At 37.3% G+C, this 27,117-nt stretch overlaps 1 protein-coding gene across 2 annotated transcripts in view; it reads left to right on the top strand.

Annotated features, from left to right (window-relative positions):
- Positions 1 to 27,117, top strand: part of DENND1B (DENN domain containing 1B) — a 147,436-nt gene extending 120,319 nt beyond the window's left edge. For both annotated transcript variants that reach the window (XM_031595804.2, XM_031595803.2), the window contains 6 exons: positions 616 to 684; positions 3,124 to 3,180; positions 3,982 to 4,092; positions 17,554 to 17,633; positions 18,351 to 18,567; positions 19,685 to 27,117. In XM_031595804.2, coding sequence (XP_031451664.1) covers positions 616 to 684; positions 3,124 to 3,180; positions 3,982 to 4,092; positions 17,554 to 17,633; positions 18,351 to 18,567; positions 19,685 to 20,233 — 1,083 coding nt within the window. In that variant the 3' untranslated portion in view covers positions 20,234 to 27,117. The remainder of the gene's footprint in view (positions 1 to 615; positions 685 to 3,123; positions 3,181 to 3,981; positions 4,093 to 17,553; positions 17,634 to 18,350; positions 18,568 to 19,684) is intronic.

Here is a 27,117-nt window from a genome sequence, read left to right as displayed (position 1 = left end):
CTTTCTTCAAAACTTTGCCCTCTTCCTACGTATATAATAAAAAAAAGTTTATTTGGAAAGAAAACATATAAATATAACGCGCTTACTTACTGTAGGAGTGAGACTCACTACAGTTTTATATGAAGCTTATTGCTTCTAATAAACAGCATATAGTTAATATGGGTTTGTGCAATTTGACTAACAGAAGATACTTGGTACAACCTTGTTGTTCTGCAGGATTAGTAAAATATATTATTTTAGATTAATAGAATTCTTAGGTGATTAAACATGATAGTTATTTATTTCAAGTTGAAGTATTTTGAAGTTACATAATTTAGGGTAGGAACGCAAGATAAATAGCTGTAACTTCTGAATTGATTTTGATATGGTAGCAGTGAATAAAGAATGACAATACATCATCCTGTTAGAATGCATTGATAAAAGCGTCAGCTCTGATAATGACATACTGTAACCCTTGTGTGCCTGCAGACAGTAGGCTGTGGAAGAAACACAGCTGTGGCTGTTCTTGCCTCCTTAAGCTGCTAATTCTTTTCAGCACACTCAAATTGTCCTGTTGTCTTAACTTTTGATTTAGGTTATAAATGTTATTAACATGCCATGTTTTGCTCGTTGCAGAAGGGCGGTGCACTGATCAACACAGCAATGACCAAAGCCACTCCGGCTGTGAAAACAGCATACAAAATTGTAAGATATCTATTTCAAATAAATGATATGTAAAAATGCCTTCTCTACCTATCATCCCTGATTCTTCCTGAATACTTAAAAACTTAAACATTTTATAAATATATTGCAGAGAAGCACTTCAGCCTACCAAATACTTTTAGCTTCACTTTCTCAGTGAGCACTGGGTTTTAGAATTGATTCGTATCTCCCAGATAGGTTGTACATAAAATCAGACATTTTCAAAGGATCGCTGTGCTGTTGTCTCAATCACAGTACTTACTTGAATATCATTTAACAAATTGATGCACAGCTGTAAACTCTTTGTATCATGATGGGAAAGTCATCAAAGTATGGAGTCTGAAAATAGAAATTCTCGTTTGCACTATGGTCTGGTGACGTAGCTCATGTATTGCAAAGTTAACACGAGTCTCAAACGCTTTGTAAATGTGTTATTAATTGTAAGTAAGGATTCACAGTATGTAATTATATAGTGTATAGCCTTAACATGTGATAGAGAGTCTTTTCAATTGAGAAGGTTGTGCAGGACAAATGGAGTCCTGTCTTACACAGATGTGATTTCTCTTTGGCAGTATGTGTTGCACTATTGTAAAGACATGGTGAAGCATCAGTAATGCAGGCAGCAAGTCTTTTGTATCATCTGCTGTTCTAAGAATTGTCAGAATAGTCACACTTAGCTGGATTTATTGCTTTGAGCTTAAAGATATCTTGTTTTAAAATCCTGTCTAACCAACAAAGCATATAAATAGTTAAGTTATAGCCAGTATGAAAAAATCCCACAGGACAAAACAAAGCAAAGCAATAGTTTAAAACGAAATGGGAAGTATTTAGAGGTTAGATTTTAAATACACGAGGAAAGACTTTTGGCTTCTTTCTTGCTTTTCCAAATGTTTCATTAGTTGAATGCATAAGTAGTGCTGAATAAATTAGATGATCAGTCTAAGCCAGTGTACTCTAAGTTTTCAAAGAGAATTTTTAATTTACATCAGTTGAAAAAAATAGCAGTCATGAAGAGAGAAACAGGTAAATAAATTAAATCTACATCATATCTTGAACTCATTCATAATTTAAGAAATGGTTCACTAACAGGTTATTTGGAAATTATTCTTCTGTGGTTTGCATTAGCTTAGACTGTGATTACATAATCTTATCCCAGCATTCAATTCTGTTAATTGTCCTTTATGATCAAGATTTTTCAAATCGATCTTCTGTTCATTCCAAGGAGCTGATAGATTTTTTGAGGATCTGTGTGCCTGCAGTATTGTCATGTATTTTCTCACACACTTGCACTTTGTGGAGCCTAGCACCAGAGAAATGGCATATGCATGTCTTAGTTGCTAGATAACTGTCCTTGAGTAAATAATGTGATTGGTGCCATCCCTCAGAGTTAGAACAAAGTGCTCCTAAATGCATCCAAAAGCTGTGAATGTGAGCTGGAAAGTTTAAAGTGGCTCTCAGGTTAGCATCTGCTACATGGCACCCCACTGTGCTCTTACTGAGCTTGTAGATGTATGATTTAAAGATGAAAACAACTCCCCAACCTCTTGAATCAAGAAAATGATTTTTTTCATCCAAATTTCCATGTACTGAAAAATATAAGAAAATAGGTGATTTCTGCATATTTCAGCCACTAACTGTATTTTATAGTGTTCTATTTTCAAGACAACCTTGAAAACTTTTCTAGCTTTTTCCTATATGAGCTATACCCATGTAAGAAGAACATACTTTCTATTAGGCTTAGTTTTCTTTGCTTTGTTCCCCTCACCTCTCCTTCTCTCCCTTTTTTTCCCCCTTTTCATCTTCCTCCCTCCTTCCCTTTCTTTTTTTTTTTTCCACATAAGAACACGGTATTCTGTATTGATAATTCATTTCTCTATTGAAGAACATTCTTGATTCTGTTTTCTATGCAACAGTGATCCTTAGCTGCCTATTTTAATACATACACAATTCTGCCCTAAATAGCAGCACTATTCTGTTCAGCAACACTGGGCAAAATCTCCATCTGCATATGAAATCACTTCATTTCTCTTAAGATTGATGTTGCCCTGCAAGTTGCCAGACTGGAACACTGTAGCAGTCATCTTGAAAAATCTGAACATTTTTCCGATGTGCCTTACTGCTAAAATAGCCTTTGAAATTTAAAGGACCGTTTCAAATAAAGGAGTGAGTAAAGGCCATTTTCAGCCTGTCTGTAGTAATACCGGAGAATTTTTGAGCACGTATGTTTTCACTGCATTGGCATGCGTGCACTGAAAGAGCCCTATATATACTGACAAAGCATGAATATATCAGGTATCCTGACGAGGCACGCAGAACATTTGTGATACAGGTAATTGTCCTTTGTAGCACCACGTGTAAAAAAAGGAAATAGGTACAATAAGTGCAGCATCATAACGTGTGTTGCATGGTTACAGAGTTACATGCGGCCTTTTAATTTTCTAGGCAAAAAACCACGCGAGGCAAGGAATAAAAGAAGTGAGGAGTAAGTTGAAACATAAGGTACGTAGTACACTTCTACTCTCTTACCTTGCTTCCTGTATGCTTGAAGCTCGTACTTAACAAATCACATGAGATTTGTGTTTTTAATGACTTTTGAAATATGCTTAGCCCTTTGTTCAACAATACATTTTTCATAACGAGCCCTCTGGCAACTATCTGTCATTCTATGCATCCACTGAATAATCTCTTTATTGTTTGCATATTTTATCATAGAACAACAGAGGTTTTCAAAGATGCATTAACAGGATGTATGTTTTCATAAAGTTGATTGCTTTGATATCACAATTGTAGCCTTTGCTTCAAGCTGAGAATTTGCGATGGAAGAGCCTTGCAGTGCAGCGTATTTCAGAAGGTGTAGTTCTCTGGATTTCATAGGATATGTGAACAATTGCAATGTTTAAAAATGAATGAAGAGTTTCATTTTACGAAAGTAATGTTGCAGAAATATCAGAAAAGATGTTTTGGGCATTTTGCAGCTGCTTTTCCTACTGAAGATTTTGTTTCCACTTGAGATTTTTCTGGAGAGAGAAGGAAGCATTTTTAAAATATATTTTATTCTATTTTAAGAAAACTTTCAAAAATATTTCCTAGAGACTTGAACAATCCATCTTTTAAATGACAATGTTGATAATTTGGCTTCACGAACAGCTAAATTTGATTTTCTTACTACAGATGGTATTTTCATGACAGTAATAGATTGTGGCAAGATAATTTCGAATGCTTTCTGCATGCATAATATGGAGGATACATGTGCAGATAATGATTATAAATGAAGGAATTTGAATCTGTTTTGTTGCATAGGAGAGTGAGGAAGATTATCGAACTTGTGGTGCTGTTGCAGTGCAGAGTGCTCCGGTCTACACAGTGCGTAGTGAGAAAAGAGAGAACTCAGAAAAGCGAAGACTTGCACAGGTAAGAGCCCTGAAATGTCTGTCCTACTTCACATGCATGTGAGGGAATTTTTTCCAGTTAGAGTAATGCATCAGTGAATATAAGATTATTTTACTGTCTGTGTTTGAATAGCATGATTAAATCACGGTGTTTAAAGCAATACTTCTGTCATAGCATACTGCTCAGAAGGAGAAAATATGCTATTCGTACTTCATCTCTGCTGAGAGGGGAAAACCCGGGAGATTTATCAGTATAGATCTGAGATTTAATTTGTCTTAAATCTGTTTCTGATAAAGGTTTCTCGTAGCAAATACGCTCTGCTCTATTCACAGACCTGTGTTAAGCCATCTATTTTAGTTTCTGGTAATGGAATACATCAATATTGTATTTGTAATAAATTGATCTGGCAGTCGCATGACTTTTAGCCCTGTTCAGAAAGTTACAGTTTGTTATTTTATTAATGGGCCAAGTAGTTAATACGATGTCAATCTCATCCTTTTGTTCTCCAGTCTGCTCTAGCCCCAAATTGCAGTAACAGGTGTAGCGTCCCAACTTTGGCATGGGTTTTAATGGCTCTGCGTTCATTTTGACAATTTATTTCAGAGTTATCAACAAAAGAGTTTTCATAATACTTTTTTACTTGAAAGGAATGTGCGTATGTATGTATTTTAATGTTTGGATATAGGTTTTGTGTTATATTGTTATTGCATGCTTTTAATGAACACAATGAATTTTTACATGTGGGTTTTTAACACGTATATCTTCCTCAGATACCAAGTATTGAAATTCACTCCAGCTGATTGTAATAGTATTTTCTTTTTGCTCTTGAATGCAATGATAAAAACTGAATTGCCCTTGTAATCAATTTAGTTTCAAATTAGCTTTGTTTTATCCGTAATGAGTACAAAGTCAGTGAAGTTCAACATAGAATTGATGCAGATAATTGCTAAATAATGCTGAAACTGTACGTTAGCATTAAGTCATGATTTTTAGTGGGGTTATAAATAATACAATGATTTTCTGCATTGAATTATTTAGGCAGTTTTTAGTTTGTGCATGCTTTCATGATCCCTTTAAAGCTAGTGATAAAGTGTCAAACTGTGTGCCCTCGCCGTATTTTTATGTACAGGCAGCTGGGGTGCCTCCCTTCTTTCAGAAAGTTGCCTACAGCACATTCTCTTCACTCAGTATCTGAACAGAAGATATTCTGTGCTATACGTATGGCTCTAGTGCTGTAGTACTAAAAGCAAGAATGGGTTCTTAAAATATTTACTGCTAATGGATAACTCCTTTTAATATACAGCAACTTCTTTCCGCTGCACCACAATAAATTGATAATGTTTGTGCAGCATAAAGCAATATACGCAGATTAGTGTAGGTGAATCTACAATTGTATGTATCTGTATATATGTCACAAAATGCACTCTTGCAGCCATCGAATTCTTATATGCTGTTTTTATTAAAGAAATGTGCAGTAATTTGCTAGCGTGGTAGTCCTGCCTATTGCTAAGTGCAGGAAGCAAGGGATTACTTTATCTCCGTGCAATTTAGCATTTCTTTTGAGGGCCGGTTCTGACAGAACAATTAAACCCGTGTATGTGTGATTGTTCATACAGCTGCACACTGCTAAATCCCTCAGTGTTATTGTTGTTATTCATATCAGACATTTGCTGGTTTTGAGAGCAAGACAGAAGGCGTATCATTCCGTACGTTTCTATGCATACAGTTAGACACGCATGTAAATACATGCATGCATACGTAGGTACCAAAAGGGTTTGTTTACTGGCAAAGCACAGTAACTAACAGCCTCGCATTCTTGTCCTGCTGCAACCAGAATGTCCCTGGTCTTCTCCCCAGCTCTTGTCCCCAACGCCACCTGAGCCCAGGATTAGGGAAAGAGCGAGCAGTGCTCGCTCACAAGTACTCAGATCTTGCACTATTGCCTTTACCTCTTCTTTACACTGTTCCCCTTTTCTTCCTCTCCAGAAGCAGGTAAAGGCAAGTACTTTTTTTTTTTTTTTTTTTTAAAAAAAAAACAGCACTGTTTGCTACTCTTGGTTCTATTTTTGTTCTTTGGTAAGACTTTAAGTAAAAATAAATGCAGTGTCTTTATGATTAGGTGTTTCTTTTAATCTTTACATCCAAATAAATATAAATGTATGCATTGACAAGTGCACAAGAGAGCCAGTGTTTCAGAGCTGGTACTGAACCTATAGCATACAACAAATGAGTCTCATTGCTACTATTATTGCTTAATATTATATCTATAGCACTCTTTCCACCTAGATTTCTAAAAATGGTACCCGTGAGTGTCAGCAGCAGTATAATGGTACTGCTAATGTGGCAGTTCATGCATGTTGATAGATAATTAATATAGGGACGAGGTATTGATTAAGTTGTGGCATGAGTCTGTTTGAATATCCACCCTAAACCTAGACAAATAACAAGCGGAAGAGAGTGTGCTTTTTGATGATTTTCTTGCTTCCAAAGAAGAGGCACCTCTGCACTTTCTTGCTTTTTCTTCCATATTAAATCATTTAATAACTTAAGTATAAAGAATTTGGTGTTAGATTTTGACCTTCAGATGCATTCTGTGAGCCATTCATTCTCTGCTGCCTGGAAAGAATGCATATGAAAGCCATCTAATACTAACCTGAGATACTGTACAATATAGTTCATTTGGATCGTTGTGTATGACGCAAAAGTTTCCTTCATTTTGACAGACCATTTTAAATGACTGCTGTTCTGAATATGCTTTTACCCCAATAAATAGTAGTTTGTATGTGAGTCTGCTAATTAGTATGGTTATTTCCTGTTTTGTTGATGAGGCTTTAATAAATGTCAAGAGTACATCCACGAAGATCTCCCAATTAGGCTTTGCGTTTGTAAAACCCAGCCCCTTTGCTTTTGTGTGAAGATGACAGTTCCAACTGCAGCCTCAGCCTAACAGGGCTCCAGGGAAAGGATACTTCTCTGGTTTTATTGAAAACAAGGCCAGTTTGGCCCGGGGAGAATACCAGCACTGGTCACAGCGCAGAGCCATTTTTAACAATGAATATTTACTAAGCTATAGCACTGCTCTCACGGTGCTCTTATAATATTTCTTTTTCTTTTTCTTTTTTTTTTTTTTTTTGCATGATCAGCAATAGGCTATCGGAAAAATAACAACAAATCAAAGCAAATTGTAGCATGTAAAATAGCTGTCAAAATCTAATCGGAGGATAAATAATTAAATGTGTTATTGCAAATGCTCGTGATCAGCTTCCCTCCTCTAATTGGCATTTTGAAAGTCTTTCCTAAAAAAAAATGAAATAACAGGAGCATGCTCGTGTGTGCCTTCGTGCACGCGTGCGCACATACACACAATTAATCTTTGCCTAGGATGAATTGTTCTATCTCTGTAATATTCATTTGAGCTTACTCTTGCTTAGGTTAGCTGTTCTACACTTTTCTACGTGTATGAGATTAACTGTATTGCAAATCAACATTAACAGATGGATTGCCCTAAGCAAGGGAAAACCACAACAAAATCTAGGGAAAGTGGAGGGTTGAAGCTTTTTATTGTTAAGCCTTATTAAAACCTTGGCATGTGCACCGCTGTTAACTGTTTCATGCCTTGATTGAATAAGTCTCTGTTTTATCTCCTACTTTAATTAGATACAAAAGGATATCTAAGAAATTACTGGCTATACATTTTTCAAATAAAAACTAATGCAAGCATGAGATCTCCAACTCTGCTTGCAGCATCTTGCCGATGATATTGCTGAGTTCCTTTAACTATTGATGAGGGGGTGCTGAGTGCTGAGCAGTTTTCGCATAATCTGCTTTAATTCTGTTCCATTATATATGTGCAGGTAGAGCAGATTTCTGAGTAGATGAGGGCCTGTATGCAGTGAGAGCGCCGCAGAATTGCTAAAAAATAAGTAAATAATTGAAAAGACAACATGCCTATTATGAGCCCAGAAGATCTATTTGATTTCATGAATAAGATCTTTGTAATTTTACTGTTTTATCAGGTGATAGGGTAGCTTATTAAAAACAGAGCATTTGAGGATGTAAATAGTACTAACGTATTTAGTGGCTAATAAAATATCCTTGCAGGTTTGCAGAAAACCGAGTAAGAAGAAGGGGTTCATGGTATAATGAGTAAGTTAGCAATGCCCCCTTGTCTCTAAGGAAAGGTATGTAATACCTGGGCTGTTAGGCACGCACCGGCTTGCAGACGTAATGGAAACCTGGGCATTTGGGTTCGAAGTGTGGATTTAGCGGGAATCCAGAGTGTCAGCGCTGCTTTGAGTGCTCGTATATTGAGAAGTCGTTCTCTCGGCGTCTCGTGACTTCGCAAGATTTAAATGCAGTGTCTAAAAAAGTTTAAAAAAAAAAAAAACAAAAACACTTTTGCGTGAGGTAATAAAAGCCGTATAAGTCTGACTTTTTTAGTATTCCTGAGCAGAATTAACTTTTTTTTTTTAGGATATCACAAATGTAGCTTTTACAGCTTTATTGTAGCGTTATTAGCTAGAAAGTATGTAATTCACATTGGAGTAGGTACTTGGCTTCGGTTCAACAGAGACAGAGAGTCAGGGAAGATGTGTTCAGAATAACCTCACCTTCAGGAGTGCCACATTTATCAATATCCCTACAATGACCAGGAAAATAAATGACATCATCGTTAGCTACCGAGGGCCTACAGTAAGTGATTACCCACCTAACCTGAAAAAAGATGGTGAGAGTGGGCTGTGAGGAGTTGTTTTTTTCCAAGAGCATAAAAGAAGTGAGAGAATGCTTGTGATAATGTGGTGCTGAATGTAGATATTCTATATTAGGAGGCTGAACGATGAGAATGAACTTGAAAGGAAAAGAAAAAAAGAGGGGAAAAAAGCCTCACAGACAACTCAGTAATAATTTCAGAACTATAGTAGCTCTGATTACAGAACTTTGTCTTTATATGTACTCAGTTAATGTGCTTGAGATCACATCCGTGCCTTACATCCATGGAAAATACTGGTTGTATAGCTGGAAGTATCTTTACTCCTCATTGACTAAAATATTACAAATAGACAAATTTCATAACCAGTAACAGGCAGTTTTTAAAGGAAATTACATTTTATTTCTGAGAAATAGGGTTTTGGAATAAGCTTTGGTTGGTTTGTAAATTCCGTTTCTTCAGCTAAAATGGCGTAATTTAAAAATGCTGTAAATATCATGAGCTTTCTTAACTTGGTCAAAATCTTTTGTCTTGGTGTGTCAAATAAGATCTCTTCATTCTGTGAAACAGATTTCCTTTTAATTAAAAATGAAAACCTAGGCAGCAAAAATTCAAATTGCAGATTACGAGAGTGCCCTCTCGTGGCTCCAAGAGTGTATCCTTTGCCATGTAAAAGCCTTGCTTTTTGTGGCAGCAGATCGTTTAGAAATCAAGCACCATTTCCTTGCATTATTATTATTAACTAGAAGATTAGCAGGGTTTAATGTAACCTAGAGGTTTAGGTGTTTCCATGTATCTTGCATCCTTTTACTGTCAGGAATGCACAGCACCAAGCAGAGCTGCTGTTCCCACATTGCTCAGAGCTTCGCCTCACCAGGTGATAGCAGTCACTGCCTCTGCAGCAATGGTGGCTGATTTTCATTTAATCAGGGAACGCATTTAAGTGAAATATATGTGTGTGTGTGTATACACAGCTTTGTAAAGTGTTTTTTGGTGTTTTTATTAGTGAGCGTCCTGTTCTCTTCTGTGCCCACTCTCTTCTCTCCATGGGCTTCAGCAAAGGGCTGTTGCACCTCTCTGGTAGGATTCTGTCCATTGTTAACCCATGAAATGAAGTAATCCTTGCCTGCCCTTCTGTGGGTTTTTCAATGAGTGTTCAAGAAATCTCTCCACTAATTACCATGATTCTTATTTTATTTTTTATTTTTTATTTTTTTTAAAGGAAAGATAGTTTAATGGTCAGGAAATTGCTCTGGAATTTTTTGTTGCCTGGTGGGAAGTTTAATGGAACACTTAATTTTTCAGGGCAACATCACCAGTGCATCTAACTTTGATCTATCTAAGAGAGAGATTTAGGTAGTAAAAAGTTTGCAGATGCTTTTCCTGGCTATTAGATCTGACTACTAGAGTTTACTTTGTCAGCAAACAGAAGAGCAGCTTTTCCAAGGGCCTTTCTTCTACAAACAAATGGAAGAATCTAAAAGAAAAAAAGCTCTTTCACAAACAGGAGAGCTTATGGACATCTTAATGTGACAGTGATATCTTCTGTTTAAATTACTGTTTCTTCTGTGTTCCTGAGGAGCAATCACAGGCAGTTCTGACCTACCCTGTCCAAAGCAGGGGTCAGTCCACCGATGTCCCTTCCAGACTGCTTTTGCCTCCTGGCCTGAAAGTTCGGAGAGCACAACCTTGTATCTAAAGCTTCAGCTCTGTCACTGACTGTTCCCTAACCTTTTCTTTCTCTCTCTAATCCTGTAACTGAGTGGGGAAAAAAATGAATAAAGAAGTTCAATTGAAAGTAAAGTTTGCCCTGGGGGCTGAAGGAGGGAGAAGTAGAAGAAACAGAAAAACCCTCTCCTGCAGGGATCTCAGTGTCCCTGAATGTGAGAGTCAGGATTCAACCCAGATAATTTTAGACACTTCACTGAAATGTCAAAGTTACTTGCAGTGGTACCTTGTGCTTTTTCCACAGTAAGTGGAGTAAGAGAGGCATGGCCAAAGGGCAGTTCAGCCCTTTGATCCCCTAGGATTGAGATACATCCCAGTAATTCCGCTTTCCTGCTGCTTGTTGTGTAACTTAGGCGTGAGGGCAGCTGGAATTAGTGCAGGTACCCACCTCAGAGTACCATCCATGTTCCTGGGTGCCTTGTAAAGACCCTTTGTGTCAAAATAGCCTTACTGGTGCCAGGTGGGTGGGTGGACTCCTCTAACTGCATAATTCTTCTGGTTGGGAGCCTTGGGCAGAAATGTATTTGGAGTCAATCTTTCTGTTGTAGGGCACAGTCACTTTTCTTTGTAAATGTGACTGGTATCTATTGGTTCTTCAGTTGTCTGGAGGTTTGATGGACAGAGTTCAGCGCTGCTCAGGTTTTATGTAATTTTTTTTTGTAATATTTGGGCTTCCCATTAAATTTTGAGGTCTAAAAATACGACTTTTGTGTTGAGGGTCACACCTGCTTAATGCATTTTACCTTCGGTCACTTCTGTTATTCTCTTAACATGTTTGTGCTTTTGATAATTTTTCTTCTGAGAAAAGTTGCATGTGATCTGCCGTGATTAATTCCAGGAGGGATTTTGCCATGTGATAGTTCTGCTGATGCAAGAATATGTCAGATGTTTTAACTAAAAGATTGGCTTAACCACTAATCTTGGTTTTACCTGCATAAGAATGATATCAAATAGATAACATATTCCAACCAGGTGCACCATGTTTGCAACTCTCCTGAATCACTGAAGCTATATTCTGTGTTACATTCTGATCTATGGGCTTTCATGCTTCCTCAGAAACACGCTCTCTTTCCTGCCTTTCACATACCTTTCTACATATGGACGTGGATTAATTTTTCCTTTCTGTTGTGTGCTCCCCTCATCTTTTACTGCTCTCAGTGCTCCATCCTGTTGCTTCCCTTTGGTCATATTGTTACTAACAGTCAAGGAACAAAATAAGTGCTATTTTTTTTGTTAGTTTTTGTAACTAAAAATTCTGCCAGGTAAATCTCATTCATAAAATCGCTCACAAAAGAACCCCCACCAAACCAGAAAGAATTATTGTTGATAAAATAGCTGCTGCCTTTAGCTGTTGCAAATAGCACTGGCAATCTCAGATGTCCAATTTTAAAAGGCTAATGCTTTTCCTTGCTGCCAACAGAAGTGCAGGCAGGCTGCCTTCCTTTGCTGCGCTCTGTGCGGCCAGGTGCCAAAGCGTGTCAGCTGCAAGTGGCCAGTTCCACTAAGAATGGCCTCTGTGCCACGGAGAGGGATGAGAGTGAGCTGGCTGTGCAGAGCAATGCCAGGTGTGGGCAGCATGGGGCCTCGGTCGGTGCATAGGGGTGGGAGATGTCATGGGCTTCCCTAAAGAAAACCACTCCGATTCATCAAAGGAAAGGAGACTTGTTGTTTGTTCTTCCCCTCCTCCCTATCAGTCCTGGCTCTTGTGGATTGCAAGGTTAAGTAAGCTTCCTTTGATTTCATTACCATTGCTTCAGTTCTCAGTCTTTAACTGGAAAGAAGTGGGTTGTGGTTAACTGGAAAGTTGGACAGAGTCTGGTCTTTTGCTTCCCTACTGGAGGTGAAACTATAATTGCTTCTGTTATTGTGTCATAGAGGATAGGTGAAATAAAAAACTGAAGCAGAAGTAATAGTGGATTTCTGTTTATTTTACTTTCTCATACTGAATGAATTATCTTAAAATTATTAAGAAAAAGCAAACTGTACTTCATGTATTTGAAGTGTAGTAGATATTTTTCTTTACTTGAAATTCTACACGTGCTGATATATTGAGCAGGCAGTAAATGTGAAGTTATATATGTGCTGCCATTACTCAAAAGATTATTTGTTTCTTACGTCGAGGACAATTAATGGCAGCAGCCTGGTTAAACTTCCTGCCTCGCTGCTGATCAATAAGCACTCATTCCAGAAAGTTGTGCTTCTGAAAGGTCTGGTATTAAATAAAAAACTGGCATTTCAAAGATTGACTTTCATGCCCAATCAAAAATGTAACCATCTTAAATTTAAATCCTTTAGCATTTCTGTATTTTGTCTGCTTTTTTATGCTAAAGTGGTATGTTTTGTGAGTCTACCATCAAGCAGAATAAAACGGTATAAGGACCCCTTCTCACTTGTTTGATTCTACCCACATTTATCCTGTCATCGCCTTTTTCTGGTTTCAGTGATCAGCATTTGCCGCAGTTGTACAGGTAACAAACCACTTGTGGAAAGAGATTTTGAAGTCAGAAGTCAGGCAGAAACCAAAGGTTTGAATCTTTAGCCAAATGCATCACCTTTATTACTGAAAGAATATATTTGGGCTTAAAGGCCATTGCTTGCAACCAGTGAAAAATGGCAACAACATTGTCCGTAGTCAGGAGCTTATCAGCTGCAGTCGTATGCTGCCACCAGAATGAATGAATGCAACTTCCAAACATAACTAGCAAAAACCATTGCTCTCCGTGGAGCTGGGCTGTCTGAACATAATCTCGCACAGACTATGGTCGATCCTTTGCTGTGTTTTGCATGCAGGCTTGAGAGATGGTTCAACAGTGGTTTGAGGTGAGTGCGAGCTTGTTGTGTGATAAACAGCATAGAATGTGTTGAACTCTGCTATATTCTGAGAAAGGTGAGAGACGGGTTTTTGTGGTGCAGGGTGCTTGAAGATGGAAAAATATAAAATGCCAACGCTGAATCTTAGCTAATATTCAGATATGAGGTAGATATATAAAATAATACATTTATTATGTTAGCAGAACTAGTTGAAATAAGAAAAACAGTTGAGTAGTTCTTAAGAAATTTGTTTCTTCACTTGGTAGAAAAAACATGACAGCAGTCTATTAAGACTTTATAAAGTTCTGGTGCAGCAAGAAAGGAGTGTTACAATATCATTTCTTGCGGTAATAAATTTAAATGGTCTGGTTGTTATTAGAATGCTGATCAGGAAGGAAACAGAAGTCTGTCCTTTTTTCATAAAATGGTATAAAAAAGGTTACACACTTCAAAATGCAGAAAAGACAAATTAAAAGCTTAAATAACTGCAAACAGCAGGGTACGTCAGTAATGGAAGGACTTCTTAAATGACTTTGACAGCTTTTGCAGGTGCACGTACTATGTCACTTTACCTAGTGGAGCACTGAAAAAAGATTTATGGTTCTCCTTTTGCAATTTATTAAGAGTTTCTTTTTTTCTTTCTCTTTCTTTGCAAAAGAGTCTGGACATACCCCTCCCTTGCAGTAGTTTTTATTGCAGCTCCTAGAGGAAAGTCACCTATTCAAAAACATGTGTTGCTTGTTGTCTCAGTGGCTAGCTTGCAGAGCTGTAAACTCTGGAGAATGTTGTTATTTACAGACAGATATTTGCTTTTCTTTCTCCTTTTACATTTTTTTTTCCATATAGGGATCTGATTTAATTTGGATTAATCTTGAATTTTTTTCTTGTATGAAGCCTAAACATCTAATTTGATAGCAAAAATCTTTTCAGAGACTGACCATCAGGAGCTAGAAATATTCTGGTTGTTTTTTTTAAAGGTTTGTTGATGTATGCTATGTTATACTCTTCATATACAATATTCTTGCTTTCACTAATTTGCTTCCATAATACTACCCGAAGATGCCCCAAGGGGCCAAATATATGTAACTGCTATGTCTGTGCTATTTGCTGATCTTCAGTAATTTCATTCAGTTCCTGTTTTTCAAAGAGACAACTTTTTTTATTGTTAAACTTGCAGACTATGCTCTTGGAAAAATTACTTCCTACGTTGGCAAATCATGGAGCTATCTTGTGGGAATTTATTCAATTGACAGAGTTAACCCATCTGAGAATAAACAAGGGTTTGGTTTGGTTTTCAGAAAATTCTCAGTGTTTTTAAAGACTATTCTTTCCTGAAAAATCTTGACTTTATGTTAATAGAGGTAAAAGATGGCTGCATCTAATTCTGATGCAAATTTCAAGTGAAAGAGGGTTTTGCCCTCCAAAAGTCAGTTCCAGGGTTAGAGCTTTAATGTTAGTGAATGTCACATCAGTCAGAATTTTCCAGACCAGGTAGTGAATTTCCAGTCTTACATAAGTAAACCATTTTAATTGCCTCTGTGAAGACAAACTCTAAAATTTAAATCAGTGAGGTAGCCAATTAACAGTATCAATTAAGGCAAAGTAGTTAACCTTCCTTGTAGTTATTTGCAGTAGTGTGATTGATTTCAGTAATGATGGGAATAATTCAAAGAACTCTCAGAGCCTGGAAATAACTTAAATTTACAAAGGAAATTTAATTGACTACTGCTAATGAAAGGAATAGATAAAATACTTCTACTTAGCATGGTGCAGTACAACTGCAGGTAAACTACTCTGGTGTGTATCCACCGAAAGACCAGTGGGCCATCTTTTAGCAATTTGCTTTCTTGACAATCTATGCTGTATTTAATAGATCTTGTCTGCATTCATTAAGAGTCTTTTTTCTATTTCAAATTTCTATTTCTAAATGTTTTATTACATATTTCTAAATGTTTTATTACATATTTTGATTCTTTGCATTAAAATAATTATAGTAAAACCATTCCTGCTCAAAGTTTTTAAATTATTCCTATTTCTGTCGTACTGACAAATAATGAAGTACTATTTTGTCAGATAAGTTATTTCTTATGATGACTTATTCGAAGCTGTTTTACCTGGTTTATCTGTGATATTTCCTAAACCTTCCCAGTTTTATATTTAATAAGCAGTGCTTCAGAAAATGGTCCAAACATCTTAATATTGCATTTGAGCACTATTTGTTTGTTCTGCTGAACTAAGTCAAACCAGAGAGTATGTTCTATGAGGTGTTTATCAGTAAAATATGTAGATCACTCTGAGAGTAATGCCTCCTATTTATTTGCATGGAAACTACAATGGATACAAAGAACACAGGAGCACTATCTGATAGAGCAAATTCTCAGCCACGGAATGATTTTTCAACACAGCCACCACCAGTAGCTGTGTGTTTTCACCAGCAGTGAACAAGAGTCTGCACACTGCACACATAACAATCTGCACCAGAGAAGATGATCCATGGTCACAGTACTCTAACTGCACTCACATCCACTGTTTGGTCTCTATCAACATTCAGAAAGCACTGATGAATGTCAAAGAGTCTTTTTTTCTGCATGGAGGAATTCAGTGACACAGCTTTGCTTCATACGCACTTCCATGTCAGACTCCAATTTGTCAGACTGCCCCTCTGCTGCCATCTGTCGTGTGGTAACAAAGTATGGTGGAATATTGGCAGGAAGGTTCAGCCTCTACTGCCACACTACAAACATGCATCCCTAATGTCATGAGCTGCCATAATAAAATAGGAGGCATTAGTTTCAGAACAGTCCTTGTGCATTAGAAATATTAATAATGTTTGTTTCTCTGTCTTCCATCTTATGTCTTCTGCTCAGTGTGAAGCTTAGCTTGGTTTCTTTCCTTGTTTTTAATGCTGTATTATTATTTTTTTTATCAGCTGTTACTTGGTTTATCACATTAAAAGCCACATTTCTTTGTGGACAAAGAAGTATAAGAAGTGCTTAGTCTCTTGGACAAGAGAAAATGTGTCAGACTATAAAGAATATGCATTGAGTCATTCCTGTTAATAATGGAGGAAAAAAAAGTATAGTATTTATCCTGGTACATGTGGAACACTGAGAACATCTGTAATAGGTGACATATTGAAATCCTCACAATACAAGATCTCTGAGCTCCTTGCCTGAAATTAAGGCTGCATTTCCTCCCCACCAGGGGCTTACAGGCATTTGGTGAACTGTATGATGAGATGTAGGCAGCAGCACTTCTTTATACTTGTGTATGATTTTGTTTAAAGTTAACACTGTTATCCCTTTGCATAAATTCCATCCATGTGTCTTTAAATTATGGCCAGTCTCACAAAGCTTGGAATCACTTCTATGGATGGATTGTCTGCACAGTTAATTTTTTGTGGGTTTTGATATGAAATGATTGTAAGAGATGTGCAGACCTTCCGACTATCACTTGTGTTTCACAGATTTCTAACTTAAACATTCTGGTCGACATAGAGTTTTTTTTTTTCAAGTGTCATAAGAATCTTCAGCCTGGGTATGTTTGCTAAATAGGAATGTGATTAAACAGGTTATTCAGTATGATGATGTGTGAATTTACAGCAAACTACTCTGTAGAGGCTTCTAATAGGATGCTCTGAGTGTACACTAACTTGAAGCAACTGTAATTTAAAATAAAGTATCTTGTACAAAGGCATTCTTGGTGCACAGCTTTCAAGCTGACATACTGTTTACTCTATCCTTCTGTTTAACACTCAAATATAAATACAGTTGTGTAAAGAGACTCCAGGCTTCTTGCCACTTCAAAAATCCATTCTTCTTCATGCTCAGTAGACCACATTAACTTCAGAACTTTGCAAATATTTCTGTCAGAAAACAGTAAATCACAGTGCTCTTTCTTTATGAGAAAGGATAGGTAGTAGGCTTGAGTGATGCTTTACATTGTATAGGCAGCCTTCTGCTAATCAAGGCTTTCCATAAATAGTAACACACTCCAGACCATGAGAAAAAATGGTTTTCTAGCTCTTTAACTGATTACATCTGTGAATTTTGAGTTCTCTTATAAGAACCTCTAGAAGACTGGGTCACTATGTGCCTTTCCTCATTGGGTGCTTTGAAAGTCTTTAGTGAGTGTGGTAGCAGTTATATTCCAAATAATGCTGACATGCATTTGAGTTTTGTTTTCTTTGTTTAAAAAAGACAAGAAGTGTGTAACATTAGTTTTCTATCCTCCAGACACGTTTCAACCAGCACCTCAATAACCAGGATTTTACCTTGGATGAAGATGATGATGATGAAATCGAGAGAACAAGCAAGTAAGAGGCCTGTTGGGATACATGTGTATGTATGGTGGTTAGGAGAGTTTGATGTAATCCTGAATCTTTACAGGTTCAGGACACAAAGAAGCAGTGAAATTGTTTGTCAACATGGTGACCTCATCTAACCTGGTCCTTGAGTTCTTGGCCATGGGAAGAGCTTTTTTAGAGGTATTCCAAATAGACAATGGTAGGGAAAGACTGCAGTAGGATGGAGATCAGAGGTAAGGTTATTGCAGTGAGTGAAAGAGAAGATAAGAGACAAAAGCACCGCTTGCAATTGCAGATAAGTATTACTTGGGTAAATCTGCTCAGGTGACAGAAGAGTTGCAGTATGAGAGCCTGCAGAACAAAAGATGTGACTAGATCAGCTGGAGAGAGGTGTAGCAATGCTTACCTAAATATAAGGTATAGACAAGGCAAAAGTGGAGCCAGATTTGGAATAACTATCAAACTTCAGGGAAGGTTTGGGAGATCATGTTAAGGATAACTTAATAGTTGTAGTGATTAAGGAAGAGCAAAGAGACCGAAGAATCACCAAATGGCCACTGCTTCTGTGTAGATCTGTACATCTTTAGGTAAGGTTGTTGACCTCAAAGAAAAGAGGGGCTTATATTCATTTTAAGTGTTTGAATGTATACAGCTACTTACTTTCAGGAGTGTCTGTAATAATGTAATTTTTGTGCTCCCAACTGATGCAAAAGATTTTGTCTTTAGGTTGTCATCAGAAGACAGTGAGGAAGCTTCTGCTTGCTTTTATGATAGTGATGATTCTGGGGACACTGGAATAACTTCACAGCAACAAGGAGAAATGGACTTGCTTGGGGAGATTTTGGACACACTGAGCACACACAGTTCAGATCAAGGAAAGCTTTCAGGAGCAAAGAGCCTGGACTTCTTTAGGTCGATGGATGACATTGATTACAAGACTACGGTTAGTGTCCTGGTTTCACTTGAAAAATAACCACAATCCTTTATACTGGAATCCTGCACTACATGCAGACCAGTCACTACTGAATAGTCCTTAGAATTGCTAGCATGTCATTCTGCTGCTGCAAAACAGCACACCCATGCTGGCAGCTTTGTGATGGATTTTCATGAGTCAAGATATTGGTTACACTTTTGTTCAGTTTACCAAGTCATCTGGGAAACGGTTTTTTTTCTCTTTTAACAGTAACCGCATACAAAACTGTGAATAATGTAATAATTTACTTAATCAGATAATTTAGTATTATATTTAGCTGTCCAATCTTGAATTCCCAGAGCTAGTTTTAATCTATGTTATGTGGTTTAGAAGGAATTTCCATTTTCACATTGCATCATTAAATTAGTCATATTGATACGAAGCCATTTCCATCAGAAGTCTGGAATCCACAAGCAAACTGCTTTATGGGTCAGAGCTCTTGCCTACAACTTTATATACCCTTCCCAACTCACTGCCATGTTGTTAGCTGAAAAAATACTGATGTTTTTTGAATTCTGGCTTATATCAGCTGTCCAACATTTATTTTTGCTGAAAGGAATCTGATAGTCAGAGATTTGTCACTGAAACAACAAATTCTGACAAATGTTTAAAAAGCTTGTAAAATTTGATATTATGAATGTCACGCAGGGGTCACATTAATAAAATGCCCATTTTTGTTTGTTTAGCTAAAAGTTGGTATAATTAATTACTGAAGCAAAGAGGAAATACCATCTGGTTTTAGTTTTAGTCTAGCTCCTTCTCATATTTATGGTACAAACCAGCTAAGTGTCTTTGTTCACTGTCAAAACTGCTTGTGCAGAGACTGAATGGGCAGGGGATGCGGAATCTTTGTACAAAAGGTGATCCCTTGGATAAAAGACAGTATTCTGGAAAGAGAGCTTAAAAAATAAAAATAAAAAAACAAACCACAACCTTGCTCTTACGTTGTTTCTGGAACTGTTGCTTTGTAACACTGAAACTCAAACAACTCATGATTTAGGAGCCCACAAAATCCATTATGATATTTCTGTTTTAAAAGTGTTAGTGTTTCTTGTGACATTAAGTATAAACACATTCTTTCTTTCAGAACAAGTCGAATGCACCTAGTGAGAGCAACCTTACCCTGCTGTGCAGCAGTGCTAATGAACAAGCAGACTGGAATCTCGGTCAGGATGACAGTGTCCTCCACGGGAAACAACTCCCTCCATCTCCAAGAAAACAAGTTTCTTCTGGTGGCCATAGAGAGTCACTCTCAAACCTGAAAGAGGAAAACAGTGAGAAAACCTTTATTACTGACAAGATGGACACCACTAGTGGCTGTACAGCATCCCCATCTCCAGTACGATCAAGTGACCATTTTGCTTCTCTAGAAAGTTTCAAAGTGAGCCATAAGTATGAGAAGCAGAATGAAACACTAAGCAATACCTCAGAAGATCCACTCCCAGCAAATCTTGCTCAACATCCATCCATTCTTGTCCCTTGGGAGAAAGATAGGAAGGAAGGAAGTGAAACTCCAGATGAGGGAGGGCTTCTTCAGGAAGTGGTATCTTTATGTAAGCTGAGTTCTGCTTTTCATTATGGTTTAAATATTTCAAAGGATAGCTTATCCAGCAGTAGCAGTGGAAATAAAACGTAAGAGAACTACAAGAAAAGAAACTTTACTCCCGTCAGAAGTTTAAAGGGAGGCTACTCAGGACTCCATATAACGTGATAACCAAAATCTGAAAAAGGAATAAGATCTTCAATTATAAAAAACAATTCAATTCAGTATGCATCTTCTGCCACTGGGACATTTGCTTCTATGTTTACCCAGTTCTTTTGTTGGCTGTAGTTAGGTCCACAAAATGGAACTAAATATATAAATGCACTCTTAAATCAGGTACTAGTTAGTCTCTGTGCTACAAATACAGCAGGTGTATGGTGCTTCCTAGCGTTTACTTCCTCTAAGCAGCAGGAAAGTTATCACCTAATAGGTAACCAGGTTTTGAAGGTACTGTATTCATCCCATTAAGCAGGAAATGAACCAAACAATCTAGATTTGTCTGAAATGTACAAATGTTAATACTTTTAGTGAATGATAATTGCCTTAATCTTTTGAGAAGAGGTTTAACTATCTTAGAAGATGAATGCAAATATACTAAACAGCAATAATGATACTCCATGACAAGAATTTTCTTCAGCAAAGAGGGGGAAAAGGAAGGTTTTTTTTAGATTGAGGAACCATTTGTGACTATAACTTGGAACTTACTGCAAACTTAAACTGTGGCTCTGTCTTCCCGATTTCAAAGAGGTAGCATGTGCTTTTTCTCTTTTCTGTAAAGTACATGAAGTGCTGAATTATAATGTGAAGTTTATTAACTTCTGTTTACAACTAAGACACTTTAAAGGCATGTTATCCAGTTTCCCTACGTAGGCTGTTTCATCTACAAATTTTCAGAAGGAAAGTGTAAGTGGAATTGATAGATTCCTTTTTTATTATTATTTTCTACAATCTATTAGTGTTTGGAAACTAATTTGTGCCTCTTCTGCAATGTTTTCTTTTGATTCTTAGTACTTTCTGAAAGTAGCTTGAGTTGCTGTTACTTGGAAGTCATATTTAGTTAAATTATTAAATACTCATCACTGGGAATGTCATGTAACACTAGAAAATTAAAATTGCTGATTCAGCATAAGACAGCTTATATCCAACTCTCATCTTAGCCACACCTAAAAATCTTTTTAACAAACTTTGTGAAAGAGAATAAATGGGCATACTGTACACTGCATTTAGAACAAGCATTTGTCTTCCTCTGGCAGCATTCCTGAAAAATATTTACATATTTAAAGTCCAAAAATTACTCCTGCTGTTTGGGGCAACTCTCTCATTTTTATTTTCCTTTTTTAAAAAAAAAATTTCCCCACTTTTCTTTCTCCACCTCTCCATCTTACCATACGTGCATTCTTTTTTCCAGGATAGCTCAGCATAGGAAAGGTGTGAAGTCAAGTTTTAGTAGATTATCGTTGTCAGCTCTGAAGGATATTTGTGATGCAGTTAGCAGAAGTAACACGTGGGTTTAAAATGAACCGTGCCTGAGATGAATGTTCTCCTGCTCTTCTAAACTGGTGCCAGAAATGTTTTTTTTCTTTCTCATTTTGGCACGAATGTTTAGTCATAGCCTCGGCGTAGGCCTGAGTGAGCAACTTAATGAGGTCAGGAGTTGGATCAGATTGCGCTTTAATATCTTTCTAGTAGTTTGTAGCAAAATTTAATATCAGTCTCCACGCTGAGATTTATGAATGAATTTTCCTTCTAGCCAGCACAAATGGAAAGGGTTTTCTTGACTGCTTTATTGCAAAGCAGCTGACCTAAGGGAATGGATCGATATCATTAGACAGGCAATGTTTGATGCTTTACTGAAGAGCTGCAAAGGCATCTCTGCATAAAGCTTTAAAGCAAAAGTTCCAATGATGTGTTCCAAAATTTTGGTTCATTTGGGGAGAAGGGGAGACTAAGTACTTGTCATTGAGGATAAGGCTCCAGATACAATCAGAGCAAGGGAGGTAAAAGGTTGTAAAAGTGGAAATCTTAGGGAAACGTCTGCGTCTGATTAGAGCATGAGCATTCCTGAGGGCATCTGCAATATGTATTGCTGAAGAATCTCAGTGTTTCTGAGTTAGAGGTTTTATGTGCTGAGCTCTGTGCTCTGTCCCTTGGTTTACGGTAATGTGTAACAACATGCTGTATAAGCTGGAAGTAGATTTTTAAAATTCATGTAAAAATGTTATTTGGCAAAATATTTTGCACAGTCAAAAGGAGCTAAGATTTTAAATCATTTTTGTTGTAACCTTTTCTGGAGGGTCAAGAGTGTTTGACTCAGGTTCTGTTCAAATGAGAACGGCAGGAAAACTTGATAGATGCTTGTTGGGAGGTGATATTAATGACACAGTAGTGGACGTTCTTTGCTGTACTAAAGATTGTCCAAATGTATGCTTACTTAGATGCTTCTAAATGCATCTAAGGGAAGACAGCCGATGGAAAGGTCTGTGTTATTGTAGAACTTCTCACTTATTCTCATCCACATCCTTGCAATTTGCTAAATGGAGTTTCAAAATTTGCCTTTTGCATCCAACGCAGTGCTTCTGTCCGTACTTCTAAGATGATCTTGTTATCTTTGTTAATTGAAGATAATATTGATGTCTTATGCAGGAAAATGGAACAATTTCAGAACTTCTGGCCATTGTTCCTTTCAAATCAATCAAACACACAAGTCCAGGAATGCTGCCAGAAAATGGTTTTCAAAAATGTCTATCTGATAGGATAAATCCTGCTGGCTTTACATGAGAGTTAGGCACTGAACTCCTATTATCACATAGATTGTCCCATTCTCACCTTTGTGGAAAAAATATGGAAGTCATATGAGGCTGGTAATATTCATGTAGTTATTATAAGGAAAGTAAAATTGAAAACTTGCTAGTTGATCAAGATTGATACATCACAGTAATAATTTGCTGTTACACTGAGTGAAAAAAAATAAACTAAAAAGAAATAAACAGCTGAGTTACGATAGATAGGGGATAAAATTTGACTTAGAATGATTTTCTATTTCAGTTGCCATCAAAATGTTTCTACTTTCTTTCCTTACTGTTTATAAAGCTTGCAGAGTGTTTATAGTCACTAAGCAGTAAGTCTTTTTGGTTTTGAACCCTGTATATATTCAAAAATCTCAGTCTTATATCTACATTGAATTTAACTGTAGGTACCTTTTTAGGTGTGTAACGTTACAGAATCTTTTCCACTTACTATCAGTGATCTTTTAAAAAGGCTAGCATTTGTGCCTTATTGAAATGTCATTACCAGTTACCAAATAGACACAAGTCCAAAATAATATTTTTGATTCAACACTCTTCTCCTCTGTCCTTGTGCTAATATAAAACTGTCTATTGGCTACATATGCAGTATTTTTATTACCACATTGAGTTCTATTTTTAGATAAATTGTTCAGGTCCAGTACTTTTAACAAGTTTTAGACTTGTATGCTTCTTATTTGTGGAAATTGTTCTAATGTCATTGAAAATCATCAGTGTTCCTCACCAGCTGCTGGTGAGAATTGAATTCTGTTTGGTCAGAGCTCCTGTGGTGGTCGTCAGAGTCCTCTTTTTTCCTAACACATCAAGAACTCAAAAAGCTTCCCATTCCTCGTGTTGTAGGGAGATATCAGGTTATTTGGTTATGCTCTGTAGTCTGTTCTTAGACTTAGGAAGAAATTTCTGACCTAAACAGACAGTTCATTTAACATAGATGTCTGCCTGAAGACATCTTTGAGGGAAGGCATTTTTGAGGGAAAAAGAAAATGCGGTAGAAAGAGATTGCTGAATTGTTCCAATGAGATAGTGAAGCAGAGCCTGGCAGTCCCCATGAGGGACTTTATGGAAATCCAGATTTCAGAATCCAGTCGTAGCGATTCCAACCGAATCATACAGGCAAAAATAGTACTGCCTATGGGATAAATCCCCTCTGGGATTCTTGGAATGGATAATATGTTGTCCCAGTCAAAGCCTTTCCATCCATGCATACAGCATTGCAACGCTGTGGAAACAGTATGGATATTCAGGGAAGAACAGTACTGTGGGCACTAAGGTGATCCTTGCCTACCCTCTAAGCATGCAGAGGGAAGGCAGTGGTGTGCTCTCCCATCCCACATATTTGGAGATCATGCAGCTCCTAAAACTAGACTTGTTTTGAGGAAAAAATGTTGTTGTAGAAGTTCTCATATAACATTTTGACTGAAATCTTCATTGTCATTTAGCATTTCATTGGTAGTGCTGCTGTTTGGTGGAAGGTGGGGTCCTCAGAAACCCCATCAGTAGCTGAAGTCTCTCTCAGGCATGGTAATGCAGACTTTAGATGGAGCTTTAGACACGCTGGGAGCTTCTGAAAATCTCACCCAGTCTGTTAGAGAAATGTTTAGATCTCAAAAATCTGTTTTAGATGTCTTTTTGGACTTTAGAATGAATGTGTTACAGCTTTGTGTTCTTGTAAACTGTGTAAAGTTTTAGGCAAAAGAAAGCTAAGCCAGGTTTTTAAAACAGCTTCCATTTTTCCACCTACAATCAGTCGTATTCAGTCCTACAGAACAATCTTTCTTCGGTGCAACTGTCTGATCAAATTGCTAGGAGCATCTCAAAGCTTTTTTCTATGCATGTAATTTGAAGTAACATTTCATGCAATAAACAAAGTGCCAGTGTGAGGCCCTTTTGCAAACGCACCCCTGTGAAATCCTGCCTGTGGTACCTGCCCAGCAGAAAGCCTCTGAATTGCTGTCCTCCCCAACTGCGGGGAGGGGCTGGGCTGCCCCTCGTTCCCCAGAGAGATGGTTTCTCATCTCTTGGTGCCAGCCTCCGTCCTGATGCTGTGAGAATTCAGTCAGCTTGCTCCCAGCAGGCTAGAACTTCAGCCTAAATAACTGGGTCTACCAAAAGTGGTGTCAGAGGTAAGCAGCTTTTTTATTGCAAAGCCCAGAGCAGTAAAAGCTGCCTGCTCCCACAGTGAATCTTTGAAGTGTGAGTCTAGGAATGCACCAGCAAAACCAGCGTGGATGGATATGTGACTTGTCTTCTGTAACGTCGTCTTTGCTGCTATTAGATGTGTGTCTGCCAAGCGTTGCTCACCTGCTAACAGAATCTGGGCTGGACAGAGTATGTCCTTGTCCCCACCCCAAGGGTGTGGTCCGTATCATGTTCTTCAGGGTGGATGAGAATAAAGGAATGAAAAAGGGATGGTATTTATTTATGTGTAAAACTTTCCTTGATTTGCTTTGTAATGTCTGTTTCGCAGTTTCATCTGGTGGCCAGCTGAAAGTACTTGATTAAGGACTTTCTTGGAGGCTGCTTAACTTCCTCTAGTTTTCTGAAGGGTACGTGGCCAGTGTGGTGTGGAGGGCCAGGTAGTTGGCAGGGTTGCCATTTTCAGCTGAGTTGGAATAAGAAGCAGGTAACACAGCTGAAAATTATCCTCAGTTTTACTGTAGTAAAGGGTACTGAGATTCACTTATACTATTCCCTAGGTCAATACTAAAAATATTAGTATTTAGAATCCAGTAACAGTATTAGCATTTGAAAATTGAGTTTGTTATGGTCCTATGTGAATTGATTTCTGTTAAATTCTGTTAAAAATAAGGGAGCTACTTGGTTTCGGGGGGAATGTGTTGACTTTCAAATCTTCAGTGAATTTTGTGCAATATTTCTCCTTGTTTCGAAGTAATTTAGTAGTTTTGAATGTGCACATCTGCTTTACAAGCAGGTCTTCGAAATTGTATTTTTAGAAAATGTGTAAAATTACATGTAGCACTGAAACATGGTTGTAAGATAAAAACATGAAGAATATATTCTAATGAGGCAAATGTATATTTCCAATGACCAGGAATAATTATGGATGTCACGTTCTACAGAAATAATAAAGCTTGAACCAGTGTTTATGTACAAGTGGGTAATGTTAAAACTGTATCCACTTCAGATGAAGTAGGATTAAATATTAGAATTTGTAATCTTTAGTTATAATTTGATCACTTTTTCTTATCATTGTTGAAAATAAACAAGGAGTTAGGCACTGCTTTTCATCAGCACCAATGAGGGAACAGTCCAGGATGATGACCTGATAGTTACTATGAATTTAGTTTGTGACATCCCTAATTATCGTAAGTCATTACTTAAAAGATCTACTAATGTTGCCAGTATCCTTTTAATTTTCTGTAAATTTATATCTTTGTATACTGATGTAAATTTTGTTTTAACCTTCGGTTTTCCCTGGAGAGCTTCTTTAAATTAATTTACTTGAATGAGGCAATAAAGCACTGTGGAGCAGCTAGTCTTGGTGCAGCTAATGCACAAGAGCATTGCATCTGTTACTTTATGGTTTTTGAGAAGGAAATTTAAGATGCCTGGATGTTTAGCAAACTGGTTGTTTGTGTTTGTCTGCTTTTTTAAGACCTGTCTCAGTTATGATGAGAAATTCTCAGTGTGGAGAGAGACACATCGTATAGCCAATCACTTCTAATTTATTCAGAACATTTTATTATTGACTTTTGAAATCAATGTTAATGTCCTTGTTTTTTTTAATACCTATAGGAAAGGTATAAAATACAGGGCATTTTGAAGTTTTATTGACCACTTTAATGATTTTGCAGACATAAAGAAGCCTAACCAGCATTATGCTAACAGGTTTAGCATTTTAGTTAATCACTGACCGTTAATACAACTGGAACCAAATCTAAAAAATTATTCCATGCTTTTGCACCCCATGGACTACTGTTCAAAGTCATCTCAAGAATTGTATTTCAGACCTTAGACTACTCTTAGTAGTGCACTGTGTAATATGTAGGAAATGAGCTGTGAGTTTGTTTGGTTTTGTTAAATTTGGAGGGGAGGGGGCGGGCGTTTTCCTTCCAAGTTTCTGGTTGTCAGTAGAAGTTGTTGGTGAAGTCCACGTTGCCATCAAGTGCCCAACACTGTATTATAAAATAAAACTTATCGATATTTAAACAA

The sequence above is a fragment of the Phasianus colchicus genome, chromosome 9 (genome assembly GCF_987193195.1).
Source record: "Phasianus colchicus chromosome 9, bPhaCol1.hap1.1, whole genome shotgun sequence".
Classification (NCBI taxonomy): Eukaryota; Metazoa; Chordata; class Aves; order Galliformes; family Phasianidae; genus Phasianus; species Phasianus colchicus.
This window is presented reverse-complemented; position numbering and strand designations above follow the sequence as displayed.